This window comes from Leptonotus elevatus, chromosome 15, assembly GCF_054856555.1.
Source record: "Leptonotus elevatus isolate MCC_2025b chromosome 15, RoL_Lele_1.0, whole genome shotgun sequence".
NCBI lineage: Eukaryota > Metazoa > Chordata > Actinopteri > Syngnathiformes > Syngnathidae > Leptonotus > Leptonotus elevatus.
In genome coordinates, this window is record NC_141253.1 from 1204010 (window position 1) to 1226251 (window position 22242).

The 22242-nt window shown below is 45.6% G+C and overlaps 1 protein-coding gene across 5 annotated transcripts in view; it reads left to right on the forward strand.

The window, feature by feature from the left end:
• Positions 1-3962: 3962 nt before the first annotated feature.
• Positions 3963-22242, forward strand: part of cdk5rap2 (CDK5 regulatory subunit associated protein 2) — a 34160-nt gene continuing 15880 nt past the window's right edge. The window contains exons 1-30 of one of the 5 annotated variants that reach the window (XM_086096109.1): positions 3963-5468; positions 5575-5691; positions 6162-6281; positions 6376-6468; positions 6563-6781; positions 7520-7690; positions 7776-7886; positions 8321-8458; positions 8706-8885; positions 8971-9165; positions 10159-10350; positions 10534-10642; positions 10741-10880; positions 10951-11067; positions 11448-11591; positions 11682-11794; positions 12754-12893; positions 14438-14578; positions 14659-14756; positions 14977-15120; positions 16005-16103; positions 16318-16448; positions 16523-16793; positions 17043-18351; positions 18725-18826; positions 19463-19611; positions 19688-20049; positions 20220-20452; positions 20559-20610; positions 21891-22052. In XM_086096109.1, the coding sequence (XP_085952235.1) occupies positions 4425-5468; positions 5575-5691; positions 6162-6281; positions 6376-6468; positions 6563-6781; positions 7520-7690; positions 7776-7886; positions 8321-8458; positions 8706-8885; positions 8971-9165; positions 10159-10350; positions 10534-10642; positions 10741-10880; positions 10951-11067; positions 11448-11591; positions 11682-11794; positions 12754-12893; positions 14438-14578; positions 14659-14756; positions 14977-15120; positions 16005-16103; positions 16318-16448; positions 16523-16793; positions 17043-18351; positions 18725-18826; positions 19463-19611; positions 19688-20049; positions 20220-20452; positions 20559-20610; positions 21891-22052 (6596 nt within the window). In that variant the 5' untranslated portion in view covers positions 3963-4424. Of the gene's footprint in view, positions 5469-5574; positions 5692-6161; positions 6282-6375; positions 6469-6552; positions 6782-7519; positions 7691-7775; positions 7887-8320; positions 8459-8705; positions 8886-8970; positions 9166-10158; positions 10351-10533; positions 10643-10740; positions 10881-10950; positions 11068-11447; positions 11592-11681; positions 11795-12753; positions 12894-14437; positions 14579-14658; positions 14757-14976; positions 15121-16004; positions 16104-16317; positions 16449-16522; positions 16794-17042; positions 18352-18724; positions 18827-19462; positions 19612-19687; positions 20050-20219; positions 20453-20558; positions 20611-21890; positions 22053-22242 lie in introns of those variants that run through there. The other 4 variants (XM_086096106.1, XM_086096105.1, XM_086096108.1 and 1 more) reach the window with 4 other exon arrangements.

The window sequence follows — 22242 nt, forward strand, 5'->3', positions numbered from 1 at the left end:
TTGTGGCGACCACTGAAGGGAAAAGCCCAAAAAGTGGGGGGAAAAAAAGAAGAAGTTAGACCAGGCAGAAAATTATAAACGTGATCAATTTTGTGAATCGATAGTGTTAGCTCGTTAATTAGTCTGCATATGCTGTACATCTGCTTCCGTTGACTGTATCGTATTAAGTTGCATTGCGTTAACTTGTACTCCACCTGAACCCCATTAAACCATTTATGGACATTTGTTGTTGAGGAGGAGGAGGAGGAGGAGGAGGAGGAGGATGTGTGAGGCATGCTGGCCCTCAGACATGTTGGCCTGAGCCGCTGGTTGCATGATGAGATGTTTTATGTACTGGAAGGGAGCAGACTGCACCCCCACCCCCACCCCCACCTCCCACCTCCCATTTTCCAGATGCGTGCTGCTACAACCCCGCGGCACAATGATGCACAGTTGGCCTGGCTCTCACATGCAAGCATGATGAAGGCCTTCATTCATTTTAACAACGCACACAAAACGTACAGTTGTTCTATGCACGCGATTCACAGCTTTTCAATCTCATTGACCTTGCTTTGCAAACGCAAGACAATTGGATTTCGGACAACAACAACAACAACAGGAGAGTCTTGTGGTAATAACATGCCAATGTGTTTGTTTGCTTTTGTTTGAAGCAAATCACCGCGCTGAAAAAGGAGAACTTCAACCTGAAGTTGCGCATTTACTTCATGGAGGAGCGCATGCAGCAGAAATGCGACGACTCCACAGAGGACATATTCAAAACGGTGGCGTACTTACTACAAAAGCTTCACACCGTATGCTTCAGCATGTTTATTAAATTACTGTGGTTTGCTGTAAAACTGACAAATAACACAAATACAATGAAATATTATTTATTTAAACACCAAAATATTCAAACCGCATAACAAAATCCACGAGTTTAATGCTAACATGGTGCAAAATGCCATAGATGAGCTAATGGAAATTAGCATCAGTGTCACAGTAACTATAAACTGCAACGTTAACACACAGCGTATTTAGGTCATGTATATTGAAATACACAACTGTTCATCCAAGCCATACGGTAGCACGTTAATCATAGGTATATCTTTTCTATGGGAACATTCTCTGCTTCTTCTTTACTTAATTATTCCACATCTACGTCTGGCAGAGCTCTATGATGAACTGCACATTGCAGCACAATGTGGCACAACTCAAAATTCGGTCTTGTGTGCGTCTATACAGGAGCCACCCATTAAAAACAAACGCAAAAACATCTCTTATTAGCAGGGGTAGTCACTTCTTAAATAAAAAGTAATATTACCAACTTCAGACAATGTTATTGTGTGGAGCAAAGGTCAAAACCCAAAGAAGTCTTCTCTTCACAGAACATTGAATTGAAAGTGGAACTGGAGTCCAAGAAGAGGGACTTGGCAGAGAAGCAGGAGTTGCTCGTGTCTGCGTCGTAAGAGCTCTTCCGCCGTCCAAGTTTGTAAAAATCCGATACGTGGTGATGAGCTCGGCCACGTCTGTGAATGTTTTGGCAGCAAAGCGCTGGAGAGTCTGGCCGGCCGAGAGACGAGAGAGCCGCAGCGCCTCAGAGAGCAGGCTCAGCGAGAGATGGAGGCGCTCCGCGACTCGTTCAACAAGAGGGTCGCAGAACTGGAAGGAGTGAGTCAAACTAGCCAGGCATTTGTTTGCAAAGCACGTTACTGCCACCTGTAGGACAGGAGTGGGACAACAACGTTACACTAATCACAATTACCGTCATTTCTTTTTTTTTTTTTTTTTTTTCTTGCATCAGTGCCTGCGGACAGCTGAAGACGAGGTGGGGAAGATGGCAGCCATCGCTGAGCAAGAGAAGCTCAAAAACATCAACATGGAGAAGCAGCTCCAATTCGTGGGATTGCCCGACCCCGTCGCCACCTCACCAGCTGGCCCCGTGCATGATTTGCAGCTGGCACTGCAGGAGAAGGACACGTAAATATAAAGAGCAAGACCAACTCTTACTTTTGGGTCTGGAGATATGTCATTGTTGTTTTCCCCCCTCAGCGTCATCGAGCAGCTGTCGATCACGTTAAAGAACCAGGAAGCGGAGATCCGTCAGAACGACGACAGGCACAGAGAGATGGACGCGCTGTCATGTGATCGAGTCAAACAGTTGACGGATGAACTTCAGGTGTGACTTTATTATGATGGCGCCATCTCACTGTGCGTAGTCCATTTGCCATCATGCCAATTGTGTTTGTTTTGACGCTCAGGCCCTGAGGGACGAACGACTCAGAGAAAAGGACCAAATCAAACCTGACCGCCAGGTTGGTGCTTTTTGAATATAAAGAACATCTTTTTTTTCTTTTCTTTTTTTTTTCCCCGTCTCTCGCCTTTAGGGCAGTGGAATGTTTTTGTGTTGCTGTTAGCAACACAGTCTTTGTGTCAGCCTGTTACATAATTCTCCTCTATTTTACTTCTAATCAAAAGCTCGGCATCGGGTAAGTCAATGAAAGTCCACCATATAATGCAAAATGCCAGAAATGGTCAAATTGGCATTGATTTTGTCGTTAGGCATGGGCCAATATTAGATTCTGACGATGTAATGACCCTGAACAAAAAAATATTGCACTATCACAATATTAAAAATAAAAGAAGCTCTAAAATTACCTTTTTTGGAGAATTTGAGTAAACGAAAAAAAAAATTCCCTATGAAAAAAATCTATATTATTTTATTTGTAAAAACAAAATATAGAAAATGAGAAGAAATGTGTATCATCCATCCATCCATCCATCCATTTACTACCGCTTATTTGAGGTCGGGTCGCCGGGGGGGGGGGGGGGGGGGGGGTCGGGTGTTTTCAGTGCAAGTATGCTACTTGCGTCCCCTCTAACCTCATCCACAAGTGAGTGATGTTTTTTTTTTTTTTTTTTTTTTTTTTTAAGTTTACTTGGGTGGCCCGCCCAAGTATTAAAATGGTGTGGGAAACACTGCACAGTGTTAATGGTGCACTGTTTTCGTCTCCTGAGACGCCGGATGGTGGACCAGAATTTCCTCGAAGTCGTTTTCCATGTATCGTTTCCATGTATCATGTTAAGCTTAAATAAATAAATATGTTTTAATTCTTCTTAGTAAGTGACATGTCCCATTACTGGTGAGCTTTTTTCTTTTTTCTTTTTTAGAACAGACCCTTGGGCTACTAATGTTATCATCGGGCCTAACTAGTACCTGCTGGCTTTTTTTTCTCCTTTTTTTTTTTTAAGGACCATGCACATTAATAGCCAACTTTGTTTGCAGTATCTCATCTTTCTCCCTCCTACCTCATCCTCGGTTATGAGAAGGAGAAGAAAAAAGAGGCAATTAACTTCAAAGAGGCGGCTTATTTATTCAACTCTGAAAGCAGCCAATAATATTTTGCCCTGCTTTGACATCGCCTAAAAAAAAAGAATAGCTCATTACGGTGGCAGACAGTATTAACAGTTATTGAAAACCATGTTAAACCCTCAAAACAGTAATCGGCCATGCCTAAAATGAACCATGATATCGCAGGGGAACACTGTACTTGTTTGTCTTTCTTCCACCTTGTTTTCTAGACACTGAGAAAGTGGGATACTCTGTGATGTCATTCTGTCGCCACAATTGTTCACACGAAATGTGCATTTATGAAAGTGATCCAGTGCACTTGTTCCTTGGATTAAAGATCTATGATGTTGAGCTCTGAGAAGGCGCAGCAATGCATCTGTAACATCTTCCAGCCACTTTGCACATAGAACTGAACTCACTCACTAAGTGTAGTTCATGGCCCTTCTTCAGGTCTTGGCGTCAGGTCTCCGGTCACAGAGTTAAAACCGGATTACCAGGCTGTCTGGAGTCAGTTATTTATGGCTGTCCATTATTTACTGAAAATAATCCTGGCTCACCACGAAGTTATCCGCCAGTTTTGGTGTGGCATGACTTGTCCGTCATGGTTGGTGTCAAACGGAGATGGGGTTACCAGGGATTCTTCCGATGGCCTCCTCTGGATTGAGGTTTAATGGGATATGTGACAACAGTGATTGCTGGAAGACACCTCACTTAAGTGGATTTTTTTAAGATGCGCTGCCGGACCGAATGCACTCCCGGGACGAGAAATCGGCTGTTTCGGTCTCCAGCGTTCCCCCGTCTTCAGAGCTGATCATATATTTGCAATGTGGCATCCGGGAGGAGCTTTTTGAGAAGTGGGCAGCCGTCAGCCATAACAAAGATTACTACAGTAGCCGCAGAGGATTTGACCTAATCAACTGCGTCGGATGTGAGTGGAACAGAGGCAGGAGCGGGGATTATTTAAGGCTTAGGGCTTACAGTGCTCTGTAATCATTCATTCTCTCGCGTGCTTCGCAAGAGAATGAGGATCTTTAGGAATGGCCATTTTGGAAGTCTTTTACGTGGACAAATCTGAGATGTGTTAATCGAAGGCGACATGAAGGACTCGTGTCGCATATGCAGCGGCCGTCTGGTTGGCAACCAGTGTCGCTGGATCTTCAGCTCGTCGGCAAAGAGGAAGCTGCAGATCATTTTGTCACACGTGCTGGGACGGGAGGTGACCCGCGACGGCCACGGCGAGTTCCTCTGTGGGAAATGTGTATTCCAGCTGGAGAAGGTGATCCAGTGCGACGTCAACCTCAGCCAGCTGCAGGAACAGCACAACAACCAGGTGCAGAAAATCCAAGTGGAGAAAGCGCACCTGATCCAGTGCATCATCCACGTCTACAACAAACACAACCCAGACCAGGAAAAGAGCGACGAGAAGAACGCGCGCTCAAAGACTCCCCTCAGATCATCCGGGGCGGCCAGTTTTGACGACGAGGCCGCGAGTCTGCTGCCCGATGACGCGCAATCGTCAAGGGAGAGCGCCAGTAGTCACCGCATGAGGAGATGTGTGAGTCTGGATAGACTCGTGGGAAAAGGAATGCTCTCGGGACGTTCGGGTCTCAAGAAATGGAGGATGGGATCAAGTGTGGGTCTGGACGGCCCTATGAAGAGTTTTGGTTTGCGGGGCTCACGCGGCAGCTCTCAGAGCATGTACCTGGACCTGGTCCACAACAAGGGCTCTTTTCCTAGGTCCGGATTCAAAGGCCGCTCCACGTCCCTGCAGTCCCTCAATCGAGACTTTGACACTCCAGAAAGCACGCCACGTAAGAGCAACGTCAGAGAAGCTAAGACATTCGTCTTCAGGAACGCTGCCACTGGCGACCTAGCGGGAAAGGCTCAAGCTAAAAAGCTCCTCTCGAGATCATCGCGGCAGCCCTCGGTGATCTCTGACTTGATCCAGCTCCTGCGCTGCCTCAGCAAGCGAGGAGTGTCAGTCCCGGGCGGGAGCCGCATCCCGGTCCTGAAGAGGTTCAGTGCCGGTCAACTCCACGCCTGTAACAGTAACAAGCCAGTGCGCAGAGAGGCTCAATGGAAGTCTCTGCATGACCTCACGGAAGAATTTGATGATCAATACATGCCTGCCACAGTGGAGGTAGTTCTGTGCTGCAGACTGCCACTGGTGGTGAATAGTAGCCGGAATTTAAGCCTCATATTTATCGTCCTCCTTTTTCTTTTTGTTTCTCAAATCTACCAAACAGAGTGAGTTCCATCGACTGGAGTCCGTCAACAAGCTGCTGACTGAAGAGCTCACCCAGGCAAAAAGCGCCAATGAGAGCCTGACAAAGACACTGGAAGGAACCCAGAGTGAAACCAAGGTACAGTGAGGTCCAGACCCACCTACAATCTGCAATATTTAGAGAGACCTTTTTTCTTTTTTTTTTTTACTCATAAAACCAAAGAGAACTAAACATTCAAATTTAAACAACCATACAGTTTCTTGTAATAAAATCTGATATCATAATGCTAACATAAAGTAGGAAACGCCATAGCATAACTGAAATTAACATTGATTTTGTGTTATCTCTGTGCTCTGTTGCAAAAAGACAACTACTACATTATTGGAGGTCAGTTGGCGACCTTCTCGCTCCTCCTCTCGCTCTTACTTATGCTGCATCACGTCCAGCACACTTCAGCTGATTTTGCAGCATATAGCTTAAAAATTGGGGCATAAATGTGGATGCGAAGAGTGAACCGCGTGGGTAACTGTACACTGAGATGGCATTTCAACCTGTTTTTCAGTTTTGTCTTCCTTCATTAAACACCTTGAACAAATGCTTGTGCACAGACCCTGTCGGGAAGGCTGGATGAGACAGAGAATGAACTCCACACAGAGAAGAAAAACGGCTTAAAGCGAGACAAAACCATCCAAGGGCTCACACAGGTCCTCAGAGAAAAAGAGAAAGAGGTGTGAGACCTTTAAAAACAAACTTAGTTTAACCTTCTTTAGCCAGCTTTTTGTTTTGCTAATGCATCACATTGTCCCACTTGGCTTTGCACAGATTGCAGAATTGTGCCATGAGATTGAGGACCGGGACGATGCTCTCACTAAAGCCCGGGAAACAGCGCACAAGGCCCAGATGCAAAAATATCAGGCAAGTTGTTGTTTTTTTTTCTAGCCGGGTAGGTCTTTATGTCACAATGAATACATTTTCTTTCAATAAGAGTGTCTTGCATGTTCTCCTCCAGGGAGCAGAAGAGCACCAAACTCTGTTAATGGCCAAGCAAACAGAGCTGATACAGCTCCAGGGAGAGCACCACGCCAAGATGCTCGAGGCCCAAAAGCTGCAGCGGGCTCTGGACAGGAGGGAGCAGGAGCTGGCGGACTTGCAGCGGGCGAAGGAGCAGCTGGAGGTGGAGCTGGAAGACCTGCAGCAGCAGAAGAAGACGGGAGACAAAGCCTTGAATGTGAGATTTCATTGAAATCAAATGAAAAAGCTCAATCGTCTGTTCTTCCTGCAATATGCCGCAAATCCGTCACATGACATTGATTTTCAGGCAAAGCATATCGTTTTGTCTAATGAAAGTCTGCTAGATTATTGCGAACCATCCATTATCTACCGCTTAATCCGGGGTCAGGTCGCGGGGGCAGCACCCTTAGCAGGGAAGCCCAGACTTCCCTCTCCCCAGCCACTTCAACCAGCTCCTCCGGCGGGATCCCAAGGCGTTCTCAGGCCAGCCGAGAGACAGTCTCTTCAGCGTGTCCTAGGTTGTCCCCGGGGCCTCCCGCCGGTGCGAAATGCCCGGGAAAACCTCTCCAGGGAGGCGTCCAGGAGGCATCCGAACCAGATGCCCGAGCCACCTCAACTGGCTCCTCTCAACGTGAAGGAGTAGCGGCTCGACCCTGAGTCCCTCCCGGATAACCGAGCTTCTCACCCTTTCTCCAAGGGAGAGACACCCTGCGGAGTAAACTCATTTCAGTCGCTTGTATCCGGGATCTTCGGTCACGGCACACGGCTAACATATTGCGAACATATTATGTTAAACACCATAGACGGGCTAATGGAAATTTGTATTGATTTTACTGTCATCACAAACTTTCAAACAACTGCTATTTTAACACAAATGGCACAGCAGCACATACAAACAGACCATACACTAATACTCACAGGTATAATATATTCTCGCTTGTCCCCCCCGCCTCAGGATCTGAACAACCAACTGAAAAAGCTAAGCGGGGAGATCGGGGAAAGGGAAAGTTCTCTGGAGCAGCAGTACCAGGAGTTGCTGGACCAAACCAAAAGAAAAGTGTACGCCCATGAAGTCACCATCCAGCGGCTAACATCCACCTTGGCTGATAAAGAGCAGCAGTTGCAGGTGACACAACAGCGTTATTTTAAATAAAAACGATTCATTTGTATTCGGTCTTTTTTTTTTTAATGGTTGGGTTTTGCTGTTTTAGGAGTACATAAACATGGTTAGAGATTTTGAGCAAAACAAGAGTCCGGCAGGAAACGACGGGATGCTCGCTAAGCTGCGCCGAAGACTGAAAGAAAAGGAAAAAGCGCTGGAGGTGAGCACTGTTACCTAAATCCTAAATATTGGAATTAATCTACACTGGTGCCTAGAAATACAAGTTAACGACTTTAAGTCCACTATCTTAATGGTAGTGCTAACACAGAGTGGTAAACGGCATAAATAGGATAGCAAATATCATCTATTTGGCAGCAACAGATATTTGAACACCAATGCTATACAACATACAGTTTGTAGACAGATAATATAGTCCTTTATTCTTTATCTTCTATGAAGAATGACTAACATTACTGCTGAGACCATCTACTTGCAGTATATCTGTATGGCCATATTGCTGCCATGTTGTGAACGTCCACAATTTGAGATACAAGTGTTTTGAGTTACAAGGGTGGTCAGGCAACGAGTATCTCAAGGCACTGCTGCATGAATGTTTTGACGGTTGTCAACTTGTCACCACTGTCGACTCAACAGCAAGCGCTGGATGAGAGATTTGCAGCCATCGAAGAGAAAGACAATGAAATCCACCAGCTGCAGCTGTCGCTCAGGGAGAAGGAGAGGGACCTGGAGAGGCTCAATAATTTGCTGTCGCATAACGAAGAAACAATTAATGTAAGTGGGTGAAAGTCAGATTTAGTGCTGCACGATTTAATCGGCCGATAGTTTACACATAACGCACTACAACATAAGACAAAAATAATGAAATTCAGACCAAGAAAAAAAATGGCCACTGTTTTTTAATTAATTAATTAATTGTATTTATTTTGTTTGCAGTAAAAGTATTAAGTATGTACAAGCAATTAAAAAGTCCATTTTACTTTATATTTCCGATTACAACCATTGCGTGTTTCCTGCTCAGAGTTTCGATAGCCAGATCAAGGAGAAGGATGTGGAACTGCAGCACCTTGCAAACACACTAAAGAACCTGCAGAGGGCCAAGCAAGATGCGGAGGACAACCTGAACAGGTCATTGAGAGAGAAAGACTCCATCATCAGCCATCTGCAGCTCTCCCTCAACGGCAAGACCAAAAATTTGGAGGTCAATCCACAGACTCCACACGCTAACGCGCTAACTAACGCCTGAGCTTGTCGTCTCTCAACGTCAACCTCCCGTCTTTTTGCAGGAATTGTCCGAATCGGTGCTGAGCCAGTCGCAAAGTCACGCACGCGACTTGGCAGAGCAGATGGGCCAGAGGTTAAAGGTGAACGAGGCCATGCTGGCTGAGGCTGTCAAAGCCAGGGAAAGGCTTGTAGCTGACAATGAGGGCGCCGTGGAAGGACTGCTGGCAACAATTAATAGCAAGGATCAACTCATCAAGGTTAAATGAAAAAAACATCTGATCATGTTTGGGGAAAAGAGACACTACCTGACTTAGAAGCATACGATCTTGTGTTCATATGATCAGACTGCTGTGTGTTTAAATGCCTTTGTGCTTTGTGTTTTTTTGTTGTGAGTGGAGACGGGCACCGCTTATGATAATAACAATAGAAAAATAAATAAATAACAACATGAGCAATATTATGTATGAACAGCCGTCTGGGACATAATATTGGTTCATAAAATAGAGTAGCATCTGTATGACTTTTCCCTTGAAAAATCCATTGTTTCCGGTAAAAGCGAGACTTTCTGAAAAACATAGATATACAACTTCTAAAAAAAAAAAAAAAAAAATTCCTTCTTTTCTAAATAAATAGGACTTTCTTAATTCTAATTCTTAATTCTTTCTCAACAAAATCAGATGTTTTACATCTGAATTTCCCCCCCAAAAAATTACTACATTTTTTTTTTTTAAATAAAATACAACAATCCCCCACCCACATGTTTGTTTTTTTGGGGGGGTTGAACACAAATATCCTCATACAAGAAAAGGCTCAAAGCCTTAAAAGTTTAATAACGAGCCATGGTGGATTCAAGATATGAAGAGCTTTCTCAAACTTCGGACAAAACAAATTAATTAAAAAATGAGGCTTCCTATAAATGATCCAACTTTTTCCCAAAAAGTTTTTGTTGTAAATAAATAAGAATTTTTTTTTTACCCCTGAAAATCTTTTTTACTTTTTACTTCCCCAATTTTTTCCCCCTTAAAAATTACTGTTTTTTTATTTTTTTCAATTTTTTTATTTTTTTAAACACACTGAGAAAAGGCAAGAAGCCTTTTTGAGGATTTGGAGATTAAGGCTAGGGAAGTAGCCATAACGCTGAACAGCCTTCTGGAATGCACCTTGTTCTAAAGTAGCATCTGCACTACTGAATCTATGTCGATTGCGCCTGTTTATGTCCGTCTCATCTTGTGTTTTTTAAATCTCGTCAGGAGTCCGCCGAGCACTACAACCGCATGCTATCGGAGCGTTCCCGGGAGATTCAGGAGCTGAGGAAGCAGCTGTCTGACCGGCAGCATCAGCTCGCCGCTGCTGAGAGGCAAAGCTCCACGGCGGCCCAGAACGACTCGTTGGAAACCGCAGAGCTCAGATTCCGCCTCAATGAAAAAGACAGCGTCATCGACGTAAGCCCCCCAGGGGATAAAACAGGCTCTCCGCTGTAAAATGTGCTTAACTTAAAAGCCTAAGAAGCGGGGAATGAAATTAGAACACCCACAGAGCCAGTAATCCTGTCCTTGATTTTGACTCGTTTTAATTTCTTGGACAAGTTGTAAGTGACATCTTTGTGACATGGTTGATTTTTGCAGAGGCTCCTGCACCGTGGCCAGGGGACGGAGCGCGACAAGGAGCCAGATTACGTGCTGGAGCTCAGACAAACCATCCAGATCATGCAAGAGAAGTTAGACGAGCGCGAAGGTGAGGCAAGATCAGGGTGTGGCTGTGTGTTAATAACGCTGCCTATGATACGTTTGTGCTGTTTTTCCATTGATATTTTTTTCCCTTTGGCGCCGTAGCTGAGCTCTCCAGGAGGAACAGCGACGACAGCATTGAGAACATTCCACTCTCCAAGAAGACCGTTGTAGTTCTTAAGAAAGAGCTGACACAGAAAACAGAGGCTCTCAACAAATCTCTGAAGAGGGAGAATGAACTGAAGGTCTTGTTTACCTTACCTGGACAATCTTTTATTTTCCGCTCTACTCACTGGTGCTACTACGTCCATCTAGATGTCTTTAGCAGAGCTCCAGTCATTGCTGTCCGGGCTGGAGGGCCGCAGTGAAGGCCAGGCCGCCAATATCGAGTCCCTGACTGCCACCCTTGACACCAAGGATGAGATCATCCATGTAAGAAGTCTCTTGTTGGAAGGAGCATTTTCTTGTTTGCCCCTTTCTAGGGTTGCAAAGGGGGGGAGGACATTTTCGGAAAGATTCCACCAGTTAATTTCCATGAGTAGATTATCTGGGGAATTTAGAAACTATTGGCAATTGAAAAGTCTCTTTATATTCAGATGTACTTGAATGAAATCTGATTGCAAAGTCAAGATCACGCTGAAATATACATCCCCCAAATAGATTTAAGTCTCCTATTAAGAGCCAACCTGAAATTATTAAATTCCTGCTTTATTTCCATGAATGAATGAATGGTTCAAATCCTGTCAATTCCCACGTTCCAAGTTTCCACAATTGTCCAAGCTCTAGCGTTGGCTTTCCTGTTCTCCGAGCAGGCTCTCCAGCAGCGTCTTGGCCAGCAAGGGGACACGCAAGGTGATCACACCCCGGATCGCGTCATCGGCGGCAGCATGGATCGATCGCCTTTGGAGCTCCCTCAAAGAGAGCGAACCATGATTGGTGGAGACAGCCAGCAAGAAGTAAAACTTAAAGATTTAAAGCTACTTTTCTGGTTGACTAAAATAGAACAGAAAACAGCTTCCAAGTTTGTTGTCTTTCTTGGTTTTCAGGTACTTCCCAGCCTGGTAGCGTTGCAGCAGGAACATGAAGTGCTCAATAAAGCGCTCAGGGCCGAGCAGCAGCTCTACTCCAGCCTTGTCAGGACTGTAAAGGAGCAGGACAGGTGGGCCAGGCCACAGCAGGAAAATAACATTTGGACGTATCGTCCAGTGCAGTTTACTCAACGCGTAATTGGTGCGGACCGAAAAACCTGTAGCGATTTTAACTGCTGATATTCACTGCTGTACCCTGATCTCATGAACAAATAGGAAGAAAACAAAGAAATAAAAAAATTACAGAATTAATGTGCCAAGCTGAAACTGTGTGCTGCCGGTCCGAAAAAGGATTAGGAAGATGTAAAAACGTGCTTTGAATCCTACACCTCCAGCCTCCACTAAGACAATTTATCCTTTAAGAAGTGCAATATAAGCAGCTACTTTTTTCACTTGCATTCGACCCTGCGGCTAATACAAAGGTGCGGCTTATCCATCAGATCACAAGGGGGCGCACTATAAAGTAAGCGCAAGAGGGTCAGGCAGAGCAAAACAAACCAAGTGAGCCTAAATACAGTAGGAGACACAGAACGAGAGCGAGACAATTGGCACCCTCATTAGTTAAAGGTTAATGTACCACTGATTGTCACACCCATCTAAGTGGGGTGAAATTAGTTTTCCGCTTTTGACCCATCTCCTGAGGGAGTGGTGAGAAGCAGCAGGGGCTTGCGGTCGGGGATCATTTGGTGATCTAACTCCCCAATTCCAACCCGTAATGTTGAGTGTCAAGCAGGGAGGCAAATGGGTCCCATTTTTATAGTCTTTGGTCTGAGGGGATTGAACCCACAACCTCCCAGTCTCAGGGCGGACACTCTACCACTAGGCCACTGAGCTGATTATGGGAAATAAAGTAGTAGGAACCCTTATATATTGGTGCGGTAACATTAAAACCGGCTTACAGTCAGGTGCGGCAAACGGGTGGTGTAACAAACTCGAGTATTCCCCAAATTTAGCTGGCGCGGCTTATAGTCAGGTGCGCCTTATAGTCCATAAATTACTGTGATAACAAAAGGCGTCTTTTGTTTTTCAGTGCCCAACGTTTTCACGCTCTGCAGCTGGAGCTGACAGCAGTGCAGCTCCTCAGGCAGCAGCTGGAGGACGGCATCAAAGCCAACGAGGAGCTCAGGGACGACTTGGAGAGAGAACTAGACAGAGCTAAAGTCAGAGAAGGTGCAGTGCAAATGCATGAGAGTCCTTCGTGATCCCTAATTGGGGGGTATTTGTATCAATTAGGTTGCTAGGAAACCAGCAAAATTGAAAGTCTGGTAGGAAATGAGTTTAGCGACCATGTGGGAAATACAAATACGCAGACACACCCGTCCATCTTCTTTTGTCCTCTGTCATTCTTTACTGCGTTTGCTCTTGCTAACAAGGTCCCAGCCCCTCTTCAATTCGGCATCTGTGTCCCTTCTGTCCACTCCCCATTAACATCATCACCTGCTTGTTTGCATGCTGACTTGCTATTTGTTTTCTCTTTCTCCATCTCTCACTCTCTCTCTCTCTGTCTGTCACTCCTCACATGTAACACTTTCATTCCCCTGTCCTTGTTTTTCAAAAATGTGAATAAAGTCTTCCATTTGTCCATATTTGGGTTTCTCACATGCCTGCGTGCTTCTTCAACTTCCCCATTAAACCGTTTGTCTGTCTGCTGATTACGTCACTTCCGCGGGTATTAATCCGGCCGACTCGGCCATCTGCCACCTTTAAATTAGTTCAATCTAAAATCGGATGAACGTGTTGTTGTTATATAACAGAGCAAATTGGTTTGTTTTGTTTAAGTACAACAACTCTCCGCTCAGCTAATCTCGAGTCAAGTCAGGGCACAACTTTGAGACTGATTGAAAGTGTCTCTGTGCGCCCAGGTAGTCCTGTAAGCCTGGTTATTTAAGAGCTGCCCCACACGTGCGCGCCTGCGTGCGTGTGTGTGAGTGCGCATCTCAGTGCATCAGTCATCATTGCACAAAGTGGGAGGTGTGGAAATAGGTCAGCTGTATGTAACAAGCAGCTCTCTATGCAAGATGGATCTCGGCAATTATAACTGATGACATTTTCACATGGCACTGCCCCTTAAATCTTATTATCTCACCCTATAACATGGGTGAGATAATAAAAACGTTTGCTTGTCCCTTTCTACGCCGCCGTATTTTTGAGCCATCTCCAGATATTCCTTTTAAGGGCTTATCTTTCATCCACTTCTTCCTCAGATCCGATTTAATACAGCCTTTTCCATTTGCATCACTTGTCTTCCGACATGTTTTCCTTCAGTTCTTTTCATCACCATCATCTCTGTTACCAATGCAATGTTGTCCGCATAGAAAACACACCACGGCGTTAACCCTCTCCTACAATAATAATGAAAAAGCAGTGGGTTGAGACTGGATCCTTGGTGGATTCAGACAGGGGGAAAAAAACGAATTTTGCCGTTGTGGATTTTAGGCTTAAAATGGAAGTCAACCTTAAACATTTCTTGACAGTAATATGTTATATGTGACTTCACTAGTCTAAACATGACATTCGGATTAATATTACAATTGTGGAATATGAGTTATGAAGCACAATCCAGCCGCCCTCTGAGATGGATAAAAAAATGGCCAGATTTTGCTGCTTGCCTCATATTCCACTGATACAATATTAACCAGAATATCATATTTAGATAGTTGGTCTTCATAGAACATTAGAAGGTTTTCTGTAACACTTTGCATGTTTGTGTTCAGGCGTGAACGTGGTCGATCCCAAAGAACTGGAGAGTGTGCAGCACCAGCTGGAAGATGCCCAGCGCTGGAATGCCTCTCTGCAGGCCCGCTTGGGGGCCATCCAGAACCGCGGCGGTGGAGTGGGTGGCGCCAACGACAGCGGTACGACCTGGAAATGACACTTTTGCCGTGTGTTTTGTTGGGATGTATTTATGTTAAATGTTTTGTTGTTTTTGCTCCAGGAGACTCGTTGAGTTTCGCCGGCGACCAGACCTCTTACATGAGTATCTGTTTGGGTGACGGGCGTGACGACAGTTCACCGCAGGAGCTCAAACAGAAGGTGGATTTATTTGATGCGGTTACTACAGGCTAACAAAAACCAGCATAGATGTTACAGTAATCTAAACCTTCAAGTAACTGCTTTTTTTTTAACACACACAAAGCAGAAACACACAAAACAGAGCATATAACAATACTCTATAAATAAAATATCTGTATAATGTGGGTCATTTACGTGGCTCAAATATCTTGTGTCACTTAAGTTGGTCTGCGTCCGTTAGGTGCTAGAGCTGCAGGAGTGTGTCAGCAGGCTTCGGGCTCTTAACGCGGAGCTCCAGAGCAGACTGGCAGCGTATGAGAAGGCTGACCACGACGCTTTCAACAGGGAGGAGCAAAACCTGGCCAGCAGTCGTCCATGGAAGCAGGTTGGAGGCCACAGACGCACAGCGTTTTTCTCCTTAACTGCACACGGATTCCTTTTATTTATGTATTTTTAATTAAATCAGCATAAAAGTGTCCACGTTAAGTAAAACTACTCAATGCCATCATAACAGCCACTTTTTAGTAACTCCCGTCTAACCTTTGAACCTGACTTACCCTCTGCTGTGTCTGGCTTGTTACTATGCTGCATTCGAGAAAACTGGGACTTTTCAGGCTACAAATCTACTGCAGAGTGGTACCTTGACACTTGAATGCCCGGACTTGTAATGGTTTTTGAGTTACAAACCGTCTCTTGCTCAGTCAATGTTCTTGAATGGGACAAACCGTAAAACACATAAACACATATTGAAAACACTGGCAAGGAGCATGGAGCAAACGCTCACACAAAGACTGCCTGACTGGAGCTCCTGAAATCACTCCCTTAAAGGCTCACATCCAACCCGAATAGAATAGTACCCTTGTCATTTTTCATGCAGATTACAATGCAGTGGGGTTTTTTCTTGCCAAAAATTGTTTATGTTGCACCTCATAAGCTCCACGTTGGATACATCCTACTTCTCAGTCATCTCAAATGCAGCATCCCCTATTTCTAGTTTGTTTTACAAGTGTGTCTTTTTCCTGTTCTGAATAATATCCTCCTGACTCTTTCCTCCATCGTTCCTAACCAAGTCTGTCTCTCTATCTGTGTCCCATAAAACGGTGTCTCTTCACCATATCACATTAGACACGTCACACCATCCCGCTGTCGCTTTGCACAGTTTTTCGGATTCTGTTGCCTCATTGACTTTTATTTTTATTTTATTTTCTTTTTTTTTCTTTTTAAACCGAGCCACATATGTCATACTCGCCTCACATCCCATTACTCTAGCAGCCAGACACCGCAACAATTACGGAGGTTCCTCCATTAGCTCACCAGACGTGCCGCTGTCAAGACCAAGCAAGTCAGACGGACATCCCAAAAGGGCAGGTAGGTTCCTCTTTTAAAAGCCTTGAGCCTGATTTTTAAAAGTCACCTACAATTTTGCACTTAAGACCTCATTCAAATTTTAGGGGCACATGAACGGCCACAAATTTGATTGTGCATGCAAATAGATGTAGACATAGGGGATCGGGTTAAAAAAAAAAAAAAGTGAATGGTGCGAGTATAGTAGGCTGTATAATAAACTTGTCTTGCCTTTTAGCTGATTGTGGATGAGAGTGTGGACAGCAGCCTGGGCCAGACCAGAGAGAAAGCTCAGTGTGCCGCTGCAGAGGCTGATTCTGTAAAATATCTGCTGTCCGACGGCGGTGCAGCATCACTCCTGCACCTTCGGTCAGACTTTTTTTTTTTATATTACCTATATTCACAAGTTCACCCGTTAATTGTTATCAATTTCCTTGTTACAGGGAGGAAGTCCTCAGGCTAACGGCTGAAAACGTGCAACTGCATGGCCTGCTAAAAGAACAAAAGTCCAGCGAGTGCAAAGAAAAGGAGAGCACAGACTCGTCAGGCAACAGCAGCGACGGGCAGGCTGAATTAAGACGCAGCCGGGAAACTTTGCCGGGTCAAGCCACGGACAAAGACGAGGATGGCGCTAAGAATAGGGGAACCCTGGTCACCGCAGAGGAAGTGGGAACTCTGCAAGCTGGCGATCACAGCAAGATTTCAGAGCACAGGGTGTGTTTAAAAGAGCAGCACAAGTGTTTTATGTTTGTATAATCCACAACACAAAATGAGAGGAATATCTCCCCCATTGTAGCTCCTTTCACAAGCACAGTAATCCATACTCTTCCCACATTCCAAAAACCTGCTTGTTAGGCTCATTTATCAGATCACGGTGTGCCCCGCCCCTCAAACAAGGACATGACAAGCGCCACAGAAATGAACAGATCCTGACTGCCAATGTTTTTCCTGTTTCTTTTGTAGGCCTGTGTCAGATCTCGCCTGCCTGTCCCGGTGAGGCCGAGAGCAGAAACGTACACACACCCAGAGCCGTGTAAAGCGGACGCAGCGCAGCAACCTGAGGCAGACGCTGACCAGAAACCCGTTACAGTCTCCAGCGCCTCGTCCCAACCAAGCGAATGTGCTCACGATAGCGGCTATGTAGCCATGCACACGCCGGACGACACCCGGGCCCACTCCGCTCTTTTTGCCCAGCTTGAGCTCCTTCATCAGGAGTGCCAGGAGAAGGAGGCCTTGATCAACAAGCTGGGCGAGCGGCTGGCTGATTGGGAGGAGCTCCACGCAAAGCTGCAGGACAAAGAGCGTCTCAATAACCAGTACGTGGAGGCCTTGCAAGCTGCCGAGTCCACCATCGCCTACCTGACCGCCTGCAATCTGGACAGCCAGGGGGGGTCCGGCGGACAGGTCGCAGGGTCCGCTTCTGTGGGCTGCAACACCATGTGCCTGGATTTACAGAACGTGCTTCAGGAAAAGGAGGACCTCCACGAGCAACTTGCACAACTTTTGAACTTGGCAGAGAAGCAGATTTCGTTGCCAGACGGCCCGGAAAGGCAAGCAGAAATTGGAAATCTCCGTTTGAAAAGAGAGGCAGTAAACGCCTCATTAAACGAGCAGAGCTCCAGAGGGGTCTTTGGACGACCTGAGGGTTCGGCGCCCGAGAACCCTTCTCAGGATAAGCTGAAATTGAGTAATTCCACGCAGACGGAATCAGAATCTCCCCGAGAAAATAAGTTGCGAGATCAGCAAAGGACAAGTGAAAATTCTGCTCAAATTTCAAATCAGGAGATGACCAAAGTTCTTGCGAAATGCCTTTGCTCGGTGGAATCTGTCATTGCTTCTCTGTCAGCCGCCTGTACAAATTGCTGCTCATTCACCAACCCGGACCTACAGGAGCATTTGGACGACCTCCAGAGAGCTCTACAAAACAGACAAGAACTGGTGCGCCTGACTCAAGCCACACGGCCAAGTCACTCCGAGGAGCTTCTCAACTCAGACCTCCTTTGCAATCTGCAAATTCTCTGCAAGGTCCTCAAAGATCACTCTGAAAAGCTTTGTGAGCTTCGGGCCTCCCTGCAGGAGGAGAGGGCCCGCAGGGACGAGAGCGAGGCCCTTGCGGTGCTGCCTGACAACAAGGGCTTAGCGCCGAGCGTCCAGGCCCAGCTGGAGACTCTGCACAAGGCACTGAGGGAGAAGAAAAAAGCCTGCAAAAACCTGGAGGAGAAACTCGCCACGGCTCAGTTGACACCGTCCCAGAATAACACAACACAAAAAGGTGAGACTTTTTTCTTTCTTTTTTTTTTACATTATTCTTTTGCAAGGATTACCCCCTTGAGATATATCATTGCATCATCAGCTGCTTCTATCCTGTGTACGTTTGATTTTTTTTGTGGACAGCTGGACAGTGGCACCTTGATTTACAAGTGACCACAACTTAAAAAAATTTCCCAGTTAGGGAATCGACGCTAAGTTTTTTAGGCAGATGAAATGGATTAATGGTATTTCAATGCACGTCTGAAGGGGGTATGGATTTGGCATGCAGTTAGAAATCTAACCATTAAGTCAAGATATCACTGTACTGAAGTGAGTCCCCCTTTATTCAAGCTACCTTATTGCCAACTAAACGTGACCCTTGCCTCCAATCCCAGTTCTGGAGCAGGATGACAAAGGTGTGCAGGTGGATTTGCAGGACTTGGGTTACGAGACCACAGGCAAGAGTGAGAACGATAGGGAAGAGAGCAGTAGCCCAGGTCAGACGCTTTCGAGATGGACTCTGCATGTCTGTCTTCTGAGTGGACACTAATCTCACACAGCTTGGGCTGGAGTCTCACATGGTCTGCATGAGGACTGAACGGGGGGGCCGCAACTCTCTCTCCATGTTTGAGTCTCCTAACCTCACAATGTCTCTTTTGTGGTTCTCAGTGTGGTGGTTTTAGTCGGACGCTTTCACCGCCACGCAACATTTTGCATGGATGGATTATTTGCATGTCTTTTCAGCACCTAATAATCTTCACTCTTCTTTCTTTTTCTTATTTAAAGCCTTGTTTCCACCAAGCTAGTGCTTCAGTTTGGAGCACATTTTCCAGCGTTTTTATTGGAAAGGGTTACAAAATATCCAGACACATTTTTACAATCATATGAGATGTCTGAGAACTAGGTCAAATTTGTAGTTTATCGTTTACATTTGAGACATTTTTTTTGCTAGACCAGTCCTGGCATTTTTCTGACAAATGTTTTTCTTTTCTTTTTTTACCTTCACACAACCAAATCAGTCTAGATTGGAACGGTTGCTGGAGACATGGCTTTTCTTGTTACTATAATTATTGTTACTATAAAGTGCAATTCTGTCACTATCATCAGTGTTTAAATCTTCCTTATGGTTCCAGACCTTGAGGCGGGCGTCAAAGCAAGCGGAAGTGCTTCTAGTGTCCCTTCGTTGCTGATTCAAGAGCAGGCGCACTTTTTCTCTACTGAACATTTGGACTCCGCCTCCAGCACGCCGTACCCGAGTTCCCCCACTTTGAGCTCGGCCAAGGTTTTTAGTCATGACCTCAGCCCGGATTATGTTTCAAACATGACAAAAGCTAATGTGGCCGCTTCTGCGTTTTCAGGTCAGTCTGAAAAGCCTGCAGACCTACGAAGAATACGGCCTCTCCGATGACCCGCTATTGCTCCAGGAGCAGGTGCGAGAGTTGAAGGTCCAGTTGGAAAGCCAAGCCAAACTCATCCGCCAGATGCAAAGCCTTGTGAGGAGGAACTCCGTAGAGCCGGTGGCTGGCCATCGCTCTGACCAGTTGAACAATCGGGACGGAACGCAGAGCCGTCACGCGAGGCCCAGTAGGGAGCAGATGCGTGAGAAAGACGGTGATGGAGTGGACCGGGTCACTCAAAGTGAAACCAGTGAGGCTGGAGGAAAGAAAAGTGTGAAGGAGCAACTCCAGCACGCTCGCAGTCGCTCTACATCCCCTGCCAGGTGGGAATGCATTGCAATCACCTTCTCACTGTCAACAAATGGGACCGCAAAAAGAATATTCAGGCAACTTCAATTGCAATTCCCTGCTCGTGGAAGACAACAACAACAACGACTTTAGAACCTTTATACCGCTTCATGACCCTTGACCTTTCGATCCGTCCCTTCCGCAGCCTGGACTCACTGGTGCAGTCGCAGGCCAGGGAGCTGTCGCAGCTCAGGCAGCAGATCAAGGAGAGCCGGCGGCTGGGGGGCCTGCAGCGTCGACAGATGGGGGAGCTGAGGAAGGCCTTTCAGGAGCTGCTCCACGCCAGCCCGGTGGACGGCTACATGAGCGAGGTGCTTAAGGAGCAGCTGGACAAGAGCCTGACGATTCTGGATCGGCTGGAGGGACGTCTGGACAAAGGTGGTGGCGGCGGCGTTTGTTGTTGAAAACTTGCCACCGCCATATGAATGCTGAACAAGCAGAGCTGGAACATTGTTTGTGATGTTACTCTTTTTTTTTTTGCTAGGAGAGACTCATCAGGATAATGAAGATGTAGCGGCTCTGGAGCTTTCTCGCAGGTACATCTCAACCTTCCACACCACTGCTTGGTATTTAGCACCTCTGTCGCCCCTGAAGGGGCTCCATTTGTTTGAGACTGACGCCAGCTCTTTTTTTTTTAATCAACAATTAACACAGGAGCAGCCTTCATTTTATGACAATGCATTTCTCATTTATATCGAAAACCATTCACCTGCTCCTCTGTCGGCCATTTTTAAAGGACAACCACCACATGCAACTGATGGAAATTTTTTAGAGTTGACGGCTGTTTCTTATATTTGATGTTTGCCTCTCATGACCTCTTTAAAAGCAAAACTCCCCCTGGCCTTTCCCCTAATTGCCTTGTGTGACCCCCCTCTGGGTTGCTGGGTTTGAATGGCGCGTGCTTGAATGCTGACCTATTTTCATTTGTGTGTCAACAAAACAATTGATGATCCAACTGGGTCAGCGGTGTCATACGCATCAGAACATTAGCAGACGTGAAGCAGAACGCACTGTGGGGCTTTAAAGGAGACATATTGTACTTCTTTATTTCTGTACATTGAAAATACTTTCCAAGTGGTTAAATAAAATATCCTTTGTTTATTTCCACTTCGCATACTGGTTGAAATCGCTTTTTTGTTGGGGGTGGCAGTTGTCTTGTGCAAAAGCAGAGTACAATTTTTGTTACCATGATGACCAGGGCGGGTGCTATTTCCTTGAGCACCTGGTTTTGTTGTTTTTTTAACCAAAAGCTCCAATTTGAGTTTATGGTAAAAAAAGACACACAACAAACAAAAAGAGAATTAACCATTTACATTTTTAAACACTAATATGTTCATCCGAATTATATCAAATTCATCTCATGAAAGTCCACTTTTTTAATGCTAACAGGTCATGCAAAACCCTAACCCTGGCTAGCAAAAATTAGCATAGATATCAGTGCTATTTATCATACTTAAAGCAGTAGCACATACAAACAGAGTAATAACTAATGCTCACAGAAATACAGTACGGTATATTCTCTCTGTTCTGTGGTACTAATTACTATTACTGGAGTTTAGTTTGGGACCTTCTCTCTCTATTTTTTTCTTGCTATTAATTCAGCTGCATCCCTTCCTGAAAACCTGTGGCACAATCTTGTACTACACTGAAGACGCACAAATCTGGTTCCGACTTGCCTGTATAGTTTTAAACCCGAAAAAAAAACTCGTTTAAAAATCTGCGTTATTGCAGGAACGTGAACACTGAACCTCGATTTAGTTTGTGTTGCCTTTCCTGCGTCACTCACAGCGAAATAAACGGTAGGATTTATTTGTAGTGAATGCGGGCTGACGGCCATTCCCGCCGCCCCAATCCAGCAGGAGCTTGAAAAGCTGCGTCTGGAGCTGGAGGCCGACAGAGAGCGGCTGCGGCGTCTCGTCGGTTGCCTGGTCCGGGAAAATATCGCAGTGGCCGAGCGTGCCGGCGAGCGCTTGGATGCGTGAGTGCAGGACCCGAAGGCATGATGTTTGCTGTGTGGACTTTTTTATTTATTTCTTGTGTGCCTAAAACCACGTGGTTAGAAATTGCATCGCCTGCCATCCAACTCGGCACGGTATGACATTCTGCAAATTTGTTGCCAACGTTGGGTTCCAGTCGGAAAAAGTCTAACATTCTTCAGCTCTGAAATG